Source organism: Egretta garzetta, unplaced genomic scaffold (assembly GCF_000687185.1).
Source record: "Egretta garzetta isolate BGI_Z169 unplaced genomic scaffold, ASM68718v1 scaffold188, whole genome shotgun sequence".
Taxonomy (NCBI): domain Eukaryota; kingdom Metazoa; phylum Chordata; class Aves; order Pelecaniformes; family Ardeidae; genus Egretta; species Egretta garzetta.
The window spans coordinates 645,282-661,932 of NW_009260622.1; the positions used below are offsets into that span (position 1 = coordinate 645,282).

General features: G+C 36.2%; 1 protein-coding gene across 1 annotated transcript; it reads left to right on the forward strand.

Annotated features, from left to right (window-relative positions):
* Nucleotides 1–2,379: 2,379 nt before the first annotated feature.
* CTCFL (CCCTC-binding factor like) lies at nt 2,380–10,336 on the forward strand. Its single transcript, XM_035900833.1, has 7 exons — nt 2,380–2,383; nt 3,532–3,702; nt 4,174–4,307; nt 6,215–6,335; nt 7,615–7,764; nt 9,273–9,433; nt 10,106–10,336. The coding sequence occupies exons 1-7, from the start codon at nt 2,380–2,382 to the stop codon at nt 10,334–10,336; spliced, it is 972 nt and encodes a 323-aa protein (XP_035756726.1).
* Nucleotides 10,337–16,651: the final 6,315 nt, after the last annotated feature.

Here is a 16,651-nt window from a genome sequence, read left to right on the forward strand (position 1 = left end):
TGAGGGCCGGCCGGGAGGCTGCGGGAGGGGTGCGCAGTGAGGCGGGGGGGCGCAGGTTCAAGAGCTGGAGTGCGAGGCACGGCCAGCGGTTTGTCCTGAAAGCCTGTGATTTGCCCTCGTTTTTAACCTTGCCTTTTGAACAGGTTCACTCAAGCAACGTACGTGGCCTTAGGGCTACCAGAATCGAGGGTGTGGAAAAAAACAGGGACAGAAGAGTGTGACGGGGACAGGATAACCCGAGTGAAGGAGAGGAGCAGTGCCAGTGTGGGACTTGACAGGTGGACAGGGGCAAGTGTCCCCCCAGAGTGGTCCCGGTCTCCTGAAAAGGGTGAAAAACAGTTGCTGACACTACAGACAGCGTGTCTGAAGGCAGAGGACTTGGAGGGGGTCTGCCAGATAACTGCCCACCTGCAGAAGCGGGTGGCAGGGGCAGCGCTGGCCGGGGCAGTTGTGCTGCAGCAGGGGCAGGGTGTGCTGCAGAACGTGCCAGCAGGCATGGCTGTAAGTATGCGGGAAGGGATCTGTGTTTTTTATGACTTAGGGCTGACACAGATTAATGTTTTGCAAGATAGAGGGCAAGCAGAGAGTTCAGAAAGCAAGCCAACAGAGAAACCACCAGACATGCCACTGGATTGAGGTACAAGTTCTGGATGTGACGAAGATGGCAACGCATTAGCCCTTAGCTTGTACTGTCGCACTGATTGGGTTCTGACTTCAATACTGTTTTTTCTAGGCATTCACATCTGTTGGACTTAAGTATTTAATCCTTTGTACAGCTTTACTAACCTGTTGAAGTTCAGACAAGTTTTTAATTCAATTTGCCAGTTTGGTGTTGTGTGGTTTGACAGCCTAGATCTCTTAAGTAGCATTAGACAATTTCCCTCCTTCTCCTGCATTAGTACAATGCAGCAGTCATTGTTAAAGCTGGATGTGTAATATGGTCCCATTTGAAATGCATTTTATTAAAAGGACATGTAAACACTGGTATTTATCCTGTGCTAGCTACTGGTTTTATAATACTTTTTTTTTCTTTTAAAACTAATGTACCACCCTAGATAATTTCTGAGCTATGGTCATATTTAAGTTTATCTAGTGCAAAAAGTATCACAACCTTGCTAATTGCCATATGGCATGGAAAACCATAAGCGTTACAATTAGGCTGCAAAAGTCCTGTATTAGTTTGATAAAAGATTGAGAGCATACTTTCTTGTTTTCTTTTAAAAGGTAAATGTACTGAAATTAAATATAAAATGTCTTTAACAAGATGAGGATACAAGTTTCTATCTTCCCAGTGCTGTAATCTTGAAATGGCACTCTGAAATTTTATATAAAGTTTTGAAGAGCTTGGACTCAATTTTAGTAATTGTTCACCTCCCAGTTAGGTGGGAGGCTGTATGTTAAATGCAAATGTTTTGTTGCGGTTTTGTCCATCGTGTTTAAGGCTGAAAATCAAAATGATTTAGTAGCTTGCATCTTGCTGGTAGCTCAGTTGTTTTGCCACTAGTGACCACCCTTGATTATAGAGAACTTGTAAAATGTTTTCCTTTTTAAATAGATTGACAGAGATAATGATGTCATTGCATTTGAAAATAATGTCCAGCAACTGAAAGAAACTGAAGAGGGGGGAGGAAAGGAACTTTTGTTCACTCTTGAGGAAACAACGAGCCAGAGCTGCAAAGCCAGTGATGATTTGTCAGACTCACGCGATGAAGGTAAAGAGCAGGAATATGCAACTCCATCAGAACAAACCATTGTAAAAAATCCCAAGAATCTAAAATTTCAGATTTGTGCTCCGCATCGGAAAAAAGCTAAAAAGTTAATAACCTTTGTAGTTCATTTTTAGGTAACATAGGTTATATTTTGAAGTGAGGTTGAAATTTTATATTAAATATTCACAGTGTTAATTGTTAAGTTTAAATTAGATTAAATCTAACATTCTGTGGAAATTTGGAAGAAGGAAGAATGCCTTCAGCCTTAAGTGATAGAAGATACTTGTTCAGGCTGATGTCATCTGTGCTGTGTTCAGGAGAGACATTTTGGATGGCATTTAGAAATTAATGGTCTTTTGAACAGTATGTGGTATTTGAAACCTCCAGGGAGATTTCAAAGTTAATATAGTGTGTATATGTCTTTGAATAAACCTAGTAATTTACTTAGTCTTTCCTCGTTGCCCTCATTCAGCTTCAAAATGTGCTTGTTCAGGGTTTATGGATGAGCTTAGAATGGTTCCAGGTTGCTGGCTGAGGGTGGTGAGCAAGTATCAATGCCTGTCAGCAAGGTATCTCCCAGAACCCAAGCAAAAGTAGCAGAAAATGGCTGATTTAAGATTTTAGGAACTTAAAAGTGTGTTGCAGAAGTTAAGGACAGAGTTAGAAGGGAATGGGTAAGCAACTGTTTCCTTAGAAACTGTATGTCTGTACTGTAAAAGTTGAATGACATCAGTTATATTGAAGAGCCTGTAAACGTGTGTGTCACAGTATCTAGTTATTAAGGTATTTTGGCTGAGGTTGTTTAATGTATGGATATTGCACCAATTGTTAATGTCTCTTGTTTTAGTTACCACATTTACAGGAAGCACATTTGAGCAGCTTTAACAAAGCTAACAATGTTCTTTTGTGTGGGCATGAATCTGCAATGAATAAATAACAATAAAGTGTTTTTGTTTGCTGTTATTGAAGTGAAGTGTTAGCTGCACATCTCTGTGTGGTATAAAGCATTGTATAAAATACATTTTGGTCTCAGCATGAAAATCATTAACAGAGTGCACTTGGGAGCCGAGACAACTGTTCTGGAAAGGCTCTTCAAATATGACGTATTTGCCATTTTGCTGTTTCAAATTTTCTTCAAAACTGAAAGTGTTGCACATTAACTCTTAACTTGTTAAGCTCAAAAGAAATGGATTACTGCTGTGCCATGAACTTGGAAACGTTATGTAATCCAGAAAGCGTAACTTTATTCTATGACTTCTTCGAGGAATGGATTTTTCTTCCCTCAAATTCAACTAATAATTTTAAAGAGGCTTTTAAAGATTATTTTAAACATAGTGATGTTTTTTACTTACACTTTACAAATTCAGGACTACTGGAAAGCTGAGAATAGCTTAACCTGCCATTTCCAAATCTGTGAACAAACTTACTTAGTACTAACTATACAGTTGTCATCAAGAAGTGTGTTGCGCAGGTTGTAAATGCCTTGTTGAACCACATCTTAATGATGCTATCAAGAGAGGAAGTTTCATCCTGTCTTGGAAGTGTGAGCTAGGCTAGGAGTTAGGTTTCCTGGGATTAGTTTCTAAACTGTATCACTAACACATGGCACTATTTTTTGGGCAAATTGCTTAAGTCTTAAATAGATACAATAATTTATGACAGCTTGATTTTTTTTCAATGTATTTTGAAGTTTTTTTGTGTAGAAGTATGAAGTAGTTTTACTCAAAGTAGAGGAACTATATTGAAATTGGTACTATTTTTTTAAAGAGGAAAGTCATCATTTTGTGGCTTGTACGATCTAACTGTGCCTTTGTTCCCACAGGAGAAAAAGCAGTTTTCAACTGTGATTTGTGCACATTCACCTCACTCAGAATATCAAGTCTTAATCGTCATGTGAAGACCCATTCTGATGAGAAACGTCATGTGTGTCACCTCTGCCTTAAGGCTTTTCGTACAGCTACTCTCCTGCGTAATCATGTGAATGTACATACAGGTATCTAATGTGAAAATACTTCTTTTTACATATTGTCTGCAAAATTAACAGGCAAATGACTGTCTTAGAGCTGTATTTTGTGATCACTTTGTGCTCAGAAGTTTCTCTGGTTTCATTTGGAGTTCCATGCTGAAAAGACATGGTCTGTAGTTAGTAACTCTCTGTGTATGTATTCATTTATTTCATTAAATACCATTCTAAGCATTTTTGTCAACTGAATATTGACTTCAGTTGTGTCTGATTCCTACATGCATAATAGAATTTTTTGTGATGTTTTTATTTTGCTATATAAACATATGAAGCAAATTGATAAGTCATGTTTATAATAAACTTACAGTATACATTTATTGCGTATAAAAATTCAGAATCTCGGAAAAGGTTCTGTGAAAAACTCTGCACGTTGATTTAAGGTAGGCAAATCATACCGTTGTAGTGTTAAATAAAATTCTGAGAAGCGGTTTATTCTTACAGGGACGAGACCCTATAAATGCAGTGACTGTGATATGGCATTTGTGACCAGTGGTGAGCTTTCACGGCACAGGCGCTACAAGCATACTTTAGAAAAACCTTTCAAGTGTTCAGTGTGTAAATATTCTAGCGTAGAAGTAAGTACAGCCTTACTGCATCTTTTGGGAGGGTTTGTAGGTTTTCACATACTAAGATTTTAATGTATGGTAAAGTTACAACATTTTTGCACAGATTTTTAACCTGGAGAAGTTTCTACTAAATTGGGACCTACCTGTGCGTATATCAATCATACTGTCTATATCATCCTTCATTGTTGTCAGATTTCTATATGAGATCAGGGCAATACATTACAGAGGTAGTTGCCGATGTCAAGCTACAGTATTAATACTCAGCTTGTGATGCATATGTGTATAAATGCATTCTGAATTGGGAGGAATGGCCAGACTTGTGATTACTGTAACACTTCATCACCGTGAAAGAGGACTGTAGAGACCATGAAGGTAGGGAGATCTGCTGGATCCTAGGAATCAAAGGTCCATGTATAATAGCATCAAAGCAAAACCACCAGGCTCCACTAATGGCCTTGGACAACAAAGATGGGTTGAATTTCATTTGTCTGCTATGTTACTGCAGTATTACTGCAAAATAGATGATTACGAAAGCTTCGTGGTGATGTGTATTTCATTTGTATGCACATCTTTTCACCCTCATCGCCCCTCAAAAAAGGAACAAGTCATCTGAATTCCTTGAATCCTTACTTTGTCCATGTAGTAATATTTATAAATTAATTTCTTCAAATTAATTTTTGTACAATTACTCAGCTTTTTAGAACTAGTTACATTTTAAGGGTGTTTTTTTATATTAGAATTGCTGCTAGACAAATTTTTTTGTTTGAATTTGATCCTACAACAGCATACTTGGTCCTCCTTTACACATCATTCCATATACTGTAGGACAAGACTACTGTCTAAATTGAAGCTCATGTATTGTGTTTATACACTTGATGATGTTTGGTTTTACAGGATTGAAATTTTCTTAAACTAGAAATAAAAAAAACCAGACTGCCTAAGGGTTCATTTGGAAAAAACAGGCTTTCAGTGACACACCTATGATTGAATCACAGTCACAGTTTAATGGATATTCAGTATCTGAATTTTTTATGGGCTCTGTCGAGATCTAAAGCTGTAAGCAAGCCGGAGCTTTACTCACACACCCCTTATCTTATTAATTGGATTTTGGATAGCTTGCATCTTTAAAAACTTTTTCAGTTTAAATCAAAATGTCCTATTCTTTCCCTTGTTTCGATCAGGAAGTGTTCAGCACTGATTGCTGTTGCAGAACTCTCACTAATACTGCTGTAAGCTTGACCTCAGTCAGGAGAGCTGAAGGACCTCCCTAGTAATCCCATACCTATGATTTGACTTTTACATAGCAAAGATTGGCAATCGTGTTTAATTTTAAGTGAATAGTGTTGTAGATTTGAATGGGTCTAGCAGCAAATTAATTCATTAAGTACGTTTGTAAATGGAGGGATTGAACATTAGATAACTCCTAATTTTAGTTTGCATACCTACAATATTTGTGTAGAACATATCACAAGAACAGTATAAAAAAGTAGAATGAATTCAACTTTTGCAATGAAAGTGCTTCTTTGGGTTTTGAAGATGAATAAAGGTTTTGGTTAATGAGTTTGGTCTTTCATTTATTTTCCCAAGTATTTTCAAAATATTTTGTTTGACATATCCAGGTAGCCTGAAGGTAGTAGGTATCCCCTTCAGCTGATTTAAAAATTCTAGTTTTTATGTTCTTACTACAAATTTTCTCCTTTTGCTTATGTTGGCACTAAACATGGAAGTAAGATCATCTGGGGAAAGAGTACAGAAATATTACCTACAACCATGACAGGCTGATTGTACAGGAAAAAAACGAGGGGGTGGGGGGCGCTAATTCTGGGATTGATACAATACCTAAAATTGCTTCTATTTTAATTGACTATGTCTCTAATGTAAATGTTACTGCAGAAAATTTCTTATTTTTATACTAGGCAAGCAAAATGAAACGGCATATTCGCTCACATACAGGAGAGCGTCCTTATGCCTGTGACCTTTGCAGTTATGCTAGCAAAGATGCATATAAACTGAAAAGGCACATGATAACTCATTCAGGTAGGACTCTGATGTAATGGTGAAGTCTATGTCCTTAGGCCCTTAAAATTCACAGGGTTAGAGTGATCTAATTTCAGACTCAAAAATTAACACTTTTTTCATTTGTGATTTTGAATAAATACGTGCCTAGAAAACACGTTCTCTTTAACTTTTCTGGATTTGGCTATTGGAAGTCTAGCTGTACAGTGCTAGCAGTTACAGTCTTGCTGTTCTTCCTAAACTTTTCTTTATATTAGAAAAATATTTCATTTATGTGGTCTTGTTTTCTGTGGATCACTTTTATTTGTCAATTAGTTAATTTTATACGGAGATGTAGCTGACACGAGAGTTTAAAATGTCTGTTCAAAGCATGGACATCATTGTGGTCCCAAATTGCTAGTAACTAATGTGGTCAGCAAAGAATTAAATTAACATTGAAAGTAGCGCATTGCAATCATGGCTCTGTAACGTGTGTGCCTTCTGAGAAGGCAGTTAGTATCTATCATATACTTCAGGGTTTAACTTAACTCAATTATGATATGTAATGTATGCTGTGATTAGTGTCAGAGTGCGAGAGTGTGGTTTGAATCAAATCTTCCAAATATCCCCACTTACCATGCTTTGGTTCATATCTCGAGGCAGTTTGGTGCAATTAAACTCAATTCTTTTTTAATGAGAGTCAACAAGAAGAGTCCAACAGTGCACCTAGCGTATCCAGTACTGGTAGGGACTTCATCCGCAGAACCAGACGGGAGCTGGTTCAAAATCTGTGTGCATGTTGGGTCCTCAGCACTAGCTGTTTCTCTCTGCTCTTATTAGACTGAACTAATTGCCAGTGTTGATGTAATTTTTGATGATACACCTGATGTGACTTTTTGGGGCAGAATTGGTAAAAAAAAGAATTTGCTGCTTTCTCTTCCACCATTATCAATAGCTGGTGTTGAATCATTTTTATCATGATGTTGTTAACAGCTGTTCGCTTTCTGTCTTTTGCACATTTGTGCATTTTTGTATATGATACTTAATACAAAATAAAAGTTAATTAAAATCCTGATTAATCATTTAGAATTATATTAATGGCTTTATGCTTCACCAGTTTGACTTGCAGCTTCTGGAAACCAAGATTTTGTGTTGTAATCAGCTCTGTAAACTGTTTTAGGTGCTTTGTCAACTAATAGTAACATCTTGGCTGGTCTGGAGATTGTTGCTGTTAGAACATGGATGTTGAGATCTGTGGAAATTTTGCATTTGTATCAAATAAGTAGAGAGAGCATATGCTATTTTAATACGTTTTTTATAGGTGAAAAGCCCTATGAATGTTATGTTTGCCAGGCCAAATTCACTCAAAGTGGTACCATGAAAATCCATATGTTACAGAAGCATGGAGAAAATGTGCCAAAATACCAGTGTCCACATTGTAGTACCTTTATTGCACGAAAAAGTGACTTGGGTGAGTTTAAAGGAAAAAACTGAAAATTAAATGTAGAGATAATTAGAGGTGGAATCTTTAATTTTCACTGCTTACAATGATACCAAATGTTATATATGACTTTATATCATTACAGAATATTTGCATGGAAAATGTATTCATTGTTTTACAGGTAAATTCCTCCTGCAAGGAGATGTGGTGACATCTTGTGGTTGATGTTTTAATTTGTTTAAAATGCAAAGTAGCAAACGTTTAACTTTTTTTGGACAACAGATTGAATGCTTTAGTAGATGTGGGTTTTTGCATATACCAAATCAGCTTTTACCTCTTAATCTAAAATTGTAGTGCGTGTTTAGTTGCTGAGTGCGTTGTCCTTTGTAATTTAAAGAAATACATGTAATTGCATTAGTTAGTGAAGTGCAACTTTTAAGTTTGACTTCTTCAGTCCAGCAGACAATAGTTTTACTGTGGTTCAAGCATTCAAAACTCTTAGAATTCTAAATTCATCAATATCAAAGATTGTTTTCAGGCTATATAACACTCATGAAACATTGCAGGTGATATCGTAAAGTCAAATGTCTCTTAGCTAGTTGGGGTCTTTTCCCAGAAAGCAAAGAACAAACCACTGCATAAGTTCATTTTCATTCTATATGCAGATAATGGAATTTTTTCCTTTGCTATCAGTATCAAACTGCTGATATACAGGTTGATACTGAAAATATAAACTGTAATTATAGCTGAAAATATAAATTAATATTTTTCCTTATACAAACCACAGTCCTTGAAATACAAGCCATCATGGTTTTCTGGGAATTTATACTAAATTTTTTAACCAGTCTTGTTTGGACCTGTACTTGCTTCAAGTACCAGTAAAGTTGTCCCTCTCATGTGTAAATCCATCTTTTTATTAGGAAAAAAATGGGTTTGTACAGATGAGAGTTTTATTAATAAATCAATGTATTAGGAATATAGCATATTTACTGTATTTGAAGCAATATAGCTGACCAATACCAACAAAACCTGTATAAAATTTCAGGTTTCCCAAAATATATGAAAAAGCTGTATTAAAAAATATTTAGACATACAAAGATGCCTTTAGCATCTCATTGAAGTCTCTTAAGTATTTGAAGATAGAGAATTGTTATTTACATATATACAATTTCTTTGTTCATGTATTTTTGCCCTTTTCATTTTAATATTGTAAATCGTACTTTGGGTAGTATTTTCAAATGAATTTTTGTGTATATATAAGCAAGCCATTACTGGAATTTTTGAAAGGATTTGTTTTGTTAAATGATTTCCATTGACATCAGTAAGATTTAGGCTTATAACTGCTTCATTTCTCTGGAAAGTTACAACATCTTGCTGCAACTTTAGTTATCTTAAACTGTGGTGAGTGAAGAAAGTTCTTTTTTGTTTTCCTCTACTATGTATGTGTTACTCAGGGCTATGCACAGTCTAACTCTTGTTCAAAATAGTGGAAATAAAAAATTTACCATTAAAATTAATTGCTTTTAATAACTGTTCAGGTGTCCATTTGCGAAATCTGCATGCCTACATGGCAGTGGCAACTAAATGCAATTACTGTGAAGCTGTTTTTCATGAGCGCTATGCTCTTATTCTGCACAAGAAGACTCATAGAAATGAAAAAAGTTTCAAATGTGATCAGTGCAGCTACACATGTCAGCAGGTATTTAAAGTCACTGAAAAATTATTGCTTATTGAACTGAGAGTTTGGCAAGGTAGGGTTGGCTTTGGGGTTGTATTTACCTTAAGAAGATAAAAACTTTTATTACTGCAGTCTAAACTAAAATAGTGTAGTTATATTTATTTGCAAGATAAAATGGTTCACAAATAAGCAGTAAAATTGAAATGCTGAGAAGTCTGAGGCTATCTTCTTGATAAATCTTTTGTACGTGAACTACTTCGAAGTATAAAGTAAGATCAATCAATGTCAGTGACACTGTGATGAGAACAAAATAGTTATTTGTGCCTTAAATGTGATTTTCAGCAGTGTCACAGAATAGATTCAGTCTGAACTGAATATTTTATTTTAAAGAGTACATTTAGGATAGCATTGCTTTGGCCTTGATGCGTTGGAATGTACCATTGCTGGTACATTGATTATTTTCTCTGGAACTGATTATTTTCTCTGCTAAGCTTACTAAGGTTAGGAGGAAAACCTCTGACCTTCTCCAAGTCAGTGGGCAGTATCCCAATGTGTTCTTCAGCATCTGCTTACGGTGGAGGATAATTAAGGAGTCTGTGCAACATTCTTGCACTCTTACATGTACGTGTGTGGTTTTTTGAAGACGTGTCACAGAGCTGGACAGTTATGTCACAGATACTTTCTTTGTTTCAGGAACGACGCTTAATTGTGCATAAACGAACCCATACTGACGAGAAGCCCTTCACTTGCTTATGCTGCAGCAAAAGCTTTCAGCGGAAGCAGCTTCTCACTCTTCACTTTAGGAAGCACCATGATTCTGATATTAAGCCTACGGTTTATGAATGCCCTAAATGTGGTAAGGGCTATTCACTCTGGGTAAGATACTTCCTTCTGAGGAATCTCAGTAGAGTTATCTTTAGCTAAGTATTGCAGATTATGTTGTCACAAAGGACCGAAAGTAGCAAGCAGTCTACTGGCTGGATTGTTAACTCCTTAATGCTAAGCCAGCACAACTTGTTTGTTTTCTTTCCTAAACCTTGCTTTGGGGGATTAATAAAGAACTTTAGGGTATTCCCCTTCAGGTGGAAAATACCTGCCACATCATGTTTTCAGGGTTGGTACTGGTTTGTACAATCCAGTGTTGAAGTTACTAATGTTGAATGCAGTAGTCCTCTTAAAATAAATAAAAAGGCAGTATGGAGGTATAAATTCTAAGACAAAGAATTTGGGAAGATAATTGAAATGAAAGAGTGCTAGGATGATTTCAGTGAGGAAAGTAAGAAATTATTATTCATGTCTTCAAAACCATATGCAGTGAGAACATAGCTCTGGTGCACACTTCTAAAGTAAAGGTAACCTTTTTTTCCATGTACAGATTTTACATGTAAAACTTTATTGCTTATCCAGCAACCAGAAAATTATAAATTTGATTTTATACCCACCAAATGGCAAGGTTCCTTTAAAGCAGAATTTTAATATGTATTCTGGAAAATCTTCAGGAGCTTTATGGAGGTTGTTAACTAAGTCAGCCTTTCACTTACTTAGTGTTCCAAAATTTGTCTGTCAGAACCATATTTGTTTTGTGTGTGTGTGTTAAAGTGCTTACATACATTAATATTTGATTCATATATTTATGCTTCATTATGCTAACAGAATAATATGCATAAGCATGCTGAAAGTTGTGGATTGGTGAGGGCAAAAACTGCTACACCCAGAAAAAGAAGCAAGGGCAAAAATAAAACCCATGAGAACCCAAAGTGTGTTAAGCAAGAAGGTAATCAGTGAATAAGTTAGAATTTAATCATGTAAATTAGGATCAAGAATAAAAGACTAAGGCAGTGAATCTCCCCTGCTGTTTAATTACTGTTTCACAATGAAGCTAATTTAAGTGCTAATAATGGAAGAATACTTCAGAATAGTCTTTATTGTGTGTCAGAAATTCTTGTCATCTGAGTTGGGTCATTGCTCAGGTACCCGTTCTGAGACTTCTACTCCCCTACTCCTGCAAACGTCTTCCTAAACTCCCTCCCTAGCCATGCCTGCAAATGTGTTTTTCTTTTCCCTTTTACAAATTCCCTTTGCCTTTATAAGGGAGGATGAAACACGTCGTTACTGAGTTGCGCCATAGTGAGTTTTCTTAAAAACTCATGCTTTATAATATTCTGCTTTAATACAGACCAGATTGAAAACTTTTCAATTTCAGAACTCAGACTGCATGTTAATCACAAAAGATAGAGTGCATCTTAATGAAGAAATTGTTCATCTTCTTTCTCTCATACCCAGACCAGATACTGATGAAAGAATAGTAAAAATGCTACTGATTTAAATAGCTAGAGTCATTCTTCTGTTGTACTGTAGAGATGATCAGGCCAGTTTATAGAGCTCTTGGTTCAGCATGTCTGTGCGATCAGAAGCTCACTTGTAATTACGTAGTGCTACTCATTGTGGGTAGCTCTCGAGCTATCATTACATTTACATTCTGTAAACTTCAATATAAACTAAAAGATGGTCCATAGGTAATCTATTCCCTTCTCTTCTGCTTCCTCATCTTTTTGCATTAGGTTAAGATTCCCAGCAGCTGAGTTAAGTTCTGATTTTGGCAGACCAAAATGGTAGACTAATTGGTCAGTTGGTGTCTTGTCAGTGAGAACTCCACAGCAATAAGTGAAGTGCCTTTTCTGTCTGGGTTATGCTAGTACATTCCTGACACAATCATTTACGTTTTATCTTATTTGCAACTCTAAAAGCATGTGAAGTAATTTTTTTTTATTCTCTCAAATAAATCTTAGCCTGTCACCACATATGTAGTAATATCCTAGCAGTGTCACCTTACAGTCTAAATTTGACCCAGAGGAGGCGTCTGCTCGTAATTTCATTTATGTGCATTTCTATTGAATTAGACAACACACAATATACAGTATTCAGTTAGGTCAGGCCATGGGCAGGAACCCTGTATCCTCATGCATCCTGCCTTCCCCTTGTCTGTTCGACCTAGTGCTGAATCTCCGTGCTGTTGCAGGGTGAGAGCTGGCCACGTGTTTCTGAGATCACCTCCAGGGCCACCAGGGCCAAAAAAATAGCTTTGCCTGACCAGAACATCATGTTGGTTTTTGCCTTTCTGCCTCCCAGATGCTGTTTGAAAGCCATAGTGGTCTACTTGATAGGATTCTTCAGGTGATTTTTATGGAGTAAGAGACAAGAACAGAGAAACATCTAAGGCCTAGGTGTGCCAAAACCTTAAATTTTGGTATATCAGATTATCTCTATACTGATTTGTGGCCAATGACACTGAGATAAAATTTGATATAGTGAGAAGAAGAAATGTTGAAGCTTTTCTGAATCTAATGAATATATATCAGCAGCTGAGTTTACATTAGCATTGACACTTCTGTTTTCACTGGTAAGGCTGTAATGGTATGGTTAGAGAGAAATGTTACAGCTGCAATGTTTATGTTTTTGCAATAATTAGATTTTGCTGTTTATTAATGCTTTGCTATGTGCAAACAATTTCTTTTCAGTATCTTGCAGATAACTTCATATGGAAGCTTGATTTTCTAGGGCTAAGATAATGTGTCTTTAGATGTTGTTCACGCAGATACTCAGTCCATTAATTGACTCACACAAATATTACAAATTTCTGTGCTGGTTCCGGGAGGCTTTTTCCCAAAGTTGACATTTGCGAGTATATGTCACTGTTCACTTCTTGCACAAGTTGCAGGGGCCTGTGGGATCCTGTATGTGGCTTTACAGAAGATTGCTTGTGTGACTGGTGCTGCCAATGATTTGCTGTTACTAATAATTAAAAAACAAAATGCATGTATATGAGAATTAAATTTCCAGTTAAATAATGGTTAGTTTTCCTCTGATAAGAATACCATGGGTACTACTCCCTAACATGTCTTGTAATGTAATATTCAAAATAAAATACATTCATCCTCCAAATAAACTATAAGATAAAAGATATGCTATTGTTATATATTGCCAGTATTTTCTCCACTAAATTAAATTGCCTATTTGTTAGATTTATTGAAATATTTACTTGTCTTTCTGGTTAATCACCACAATATTTAATTTTTATTGCAAAGTTGACCTGGAATCATTCCAAGATGTCTCCACTGTGAAAAATGAACATTGTGCCAGTGAGATTGTTCCTGTTTTAGACGGAATAGAAACAGCAACTCCGAGAGAACAGAAAACAGAAATGACTTGTGAAATGATTCTCAACCTGGTGGACAAATAATGCACGAACAGATTCTGGTCTTCCTTGTTTTCAGTGGTTCTAACTCACTGGTTCGAAGTGTGTAACTCTGTCCAGTTAGAAAGCTAGAAAAGACGTGGTTGAAAGCTGTTGAAGGTCACCCGTGCTCGTTTTTCTTCTTGTTGCAATTTCTACCACTTAACCAAAATAACATTGCCAAAGTGTGAAAGTTATAGGGAACCTTCACCTGTTTTATTACTTACATGTAATAACAGAATGAAGAAAAAATTAGCTAATTTCAGAGTAATTTATGACAAAGTAGATAGGTTTGTTTCACCTTGCATTTAATTTTTCTTCAGCGTTGCTCACAGAATTGCACACTGATCCGAAGCAAAGGTATTCCTCAGTAGCTCTGTAGAACTGAGAGCTGCGTGAACTTCAGTGTATTTACCTTCCTGAGGTGAGCACACGAAAGGCAATCATCTTTTTAATGGAAGGAACATTCACTAAATCTCCTTTCTGCAAACACTTATGTTTCTAATAGGATTCACCATGCTAAAATACAATTTTGTGCTAAAAACGTGCAGGGTTTTATGCCCCACACTTCTAGCACTTATTTAATATTATTAGCTCCATTCTCTTTTCCTAGTGGTTTCCAGTAGGTATAATGTCATCTTCAGAAGAGTTCCTTTAGTTTTACATCAGTATGGAAAATAGTGGCAGAAGCAGCTCTCTTATTTTTCGGCTTGCTGTGAGAGTTCCTGCAAGCTTTGAGGTATGGCTTCACAGCTGGATTATCCTGCCTGTCCTGTCTTTTTTCCCCATGTCCTGGGCATAATTTTCTTCTCTCTGTTTCAGCTCTAGCAGCCATACGGCTGTAGGATGAGTTGGATCAGCATGCAGATCTAATTAGAGACTAATCTTTTCTCTCATCTTAGTTTTGGTCAGATTAGTTAGCTGGCCACACATAGAGCTTGCACGATCGTTAGAGCTGACAAAAACGAAGCAGCAGCAGCAGTGTGTGCTGGTGTCAGCAGTGTGCAGGACCACCCCTTTCTGGGAACGCATAACTTTCTATCACCTTAAGCCAACTATTTTTTGAGTGCAGGTGGTAGCTGTTTTCTTCCCCCTCCTTCCCATTTAAATAGCCTTTTTGCAAGTGTTTCCATGTAAGACTGATCATACATTTAGCACTAGATCCAAAATATGCCCATGTCTTTGATTTAGTTAGGTCTTCAATAAAGCACACTTGTATTATTTAGGAAAGTACATGTTTATAGTACATTTAAGAATCAGAGAAATTTTAACTGTCAAATACAATTCTCTAACTTTTTTTAGGTCATAAGAACTACTGGGTTTACTTCTTAATTAATATAATTAGAGTAATTACAGTAAGTACTATTGATTTTTATGATTAGCTACAATGATCACAATTGCCATTTATGCACTGTTCACTCTTTTTTTGTCATTTATAATTAATACTTGGAAGCCTGTTCATAAAATCTTAAATACTTCTAAAATATTCATCTTTAATGCTGCTACTGTTACGTTACCTTTCATTATAAATAAGCACTTGCATTACTAACCAATTTTAATAATATCAAGTCACGTAACAAATAATTTTAATTAAAATGCCAAACCCTTATCCTAATTTCAAGATTAACATCTATATTTAACTTCGTTATAAGTACAATACAGAGCCTGGCCAGTACAAGATGGTTTGGGTTTGCGTGTTGAGCAAGCTGTGTTTGCTCGTCATGCTGATGTGGTCACGGGGAGTAAATTCTGCTGTGTGCGTGCATTCCAGATGAACTGCAGTTTGAGATGTAAGTACTGGAAATTTTAACTTTTGTTATTTTGAAAAGTCTGTTAAAAATGAAAGCTTAGTTTTTCCAGTTAGTAGACTAAGTGAACAGCTTTATTCTATAAATGCCATACTTGATAACATGTCTACATGCCTGTACTGCCAGAATAACTTTTTAAATTTGGCAACTGTTCTGCTGTTAATAAGACCCAGAACAATGGCGTGCTTAGGAGCGTTAACTGTCATGCAGTGCCTTAAGTATCTCCATGTATATGGCGAGGAGATAAGGATGTCAGTGCTGGCACCAGACACTTGCTATCTTACAGGAGTAACTTATCCAAGCTGGAAGATACAGACCACACTACACTAAAAGGTCTCATCGAGGCCTTAATCAATCAGCTCAATCAAATATAAGAAGAGGAATTCTGACTTTGATAATAGAAACATTGTTCAGTTTTGTAGCCTGGGTTTTTAGCAATCACTGAGAAGTCAGTGTAGTTGAATTTATCAAACTTATTCATTGCCTTTGTCCTCCTTCTATTGTAATGGTGTTATCTGAGAGTTTAATAAAGATTCATAATTGTTGTTTTGTGTGCCTTTTCATAATCTTTACCCACATTTAGTAAGTTAATGATTTGTTCTGGCTGCCTTATCAATCACAGTACATAAGAATGCTTTTGTCCATGATAATTGCTTAAATAATATTGTTGACTTTATTCTTGTGCTGTTTCCATTTGTGTCATAAATTCTAAGCAACAGATTTCTTTAAAATTCATTTTAGAAGTTGTGTAAATTACTTGATCAGTTTTCTGAATATATATTGTTCATTAGAATTGTTGTTAATAACAAAGCTGACTCATTTTGTGCTGACATCTGAAAATCAGACTACACAAAGTGGAATATGAATGTAATAATAAAAGAACTTGTTATCACTGAACTTGCAAAATGATTATTTAAGTAGTTGGAAGCTGGAAATACGTCCTATAGAAAATCAAGAATGCTCTGACCTCTTCAGGAGCCCTTCCTAGTGGTCTCGTGCTTTTTAACCACAAATGGTGTTTGCTCTTCATGACTAAGAATTTGCATCGCTGTGGCTTTCAGATGCTCATTTTACAAAGGTAACTTAATTTAATGATACTATTCATATATTTTAGACCAGTACACATGTATTTGTATCTTTTGAACTAGTACATATCCTGTACAGATGCTAATTTTAAATTATTGTAATTTACTAATT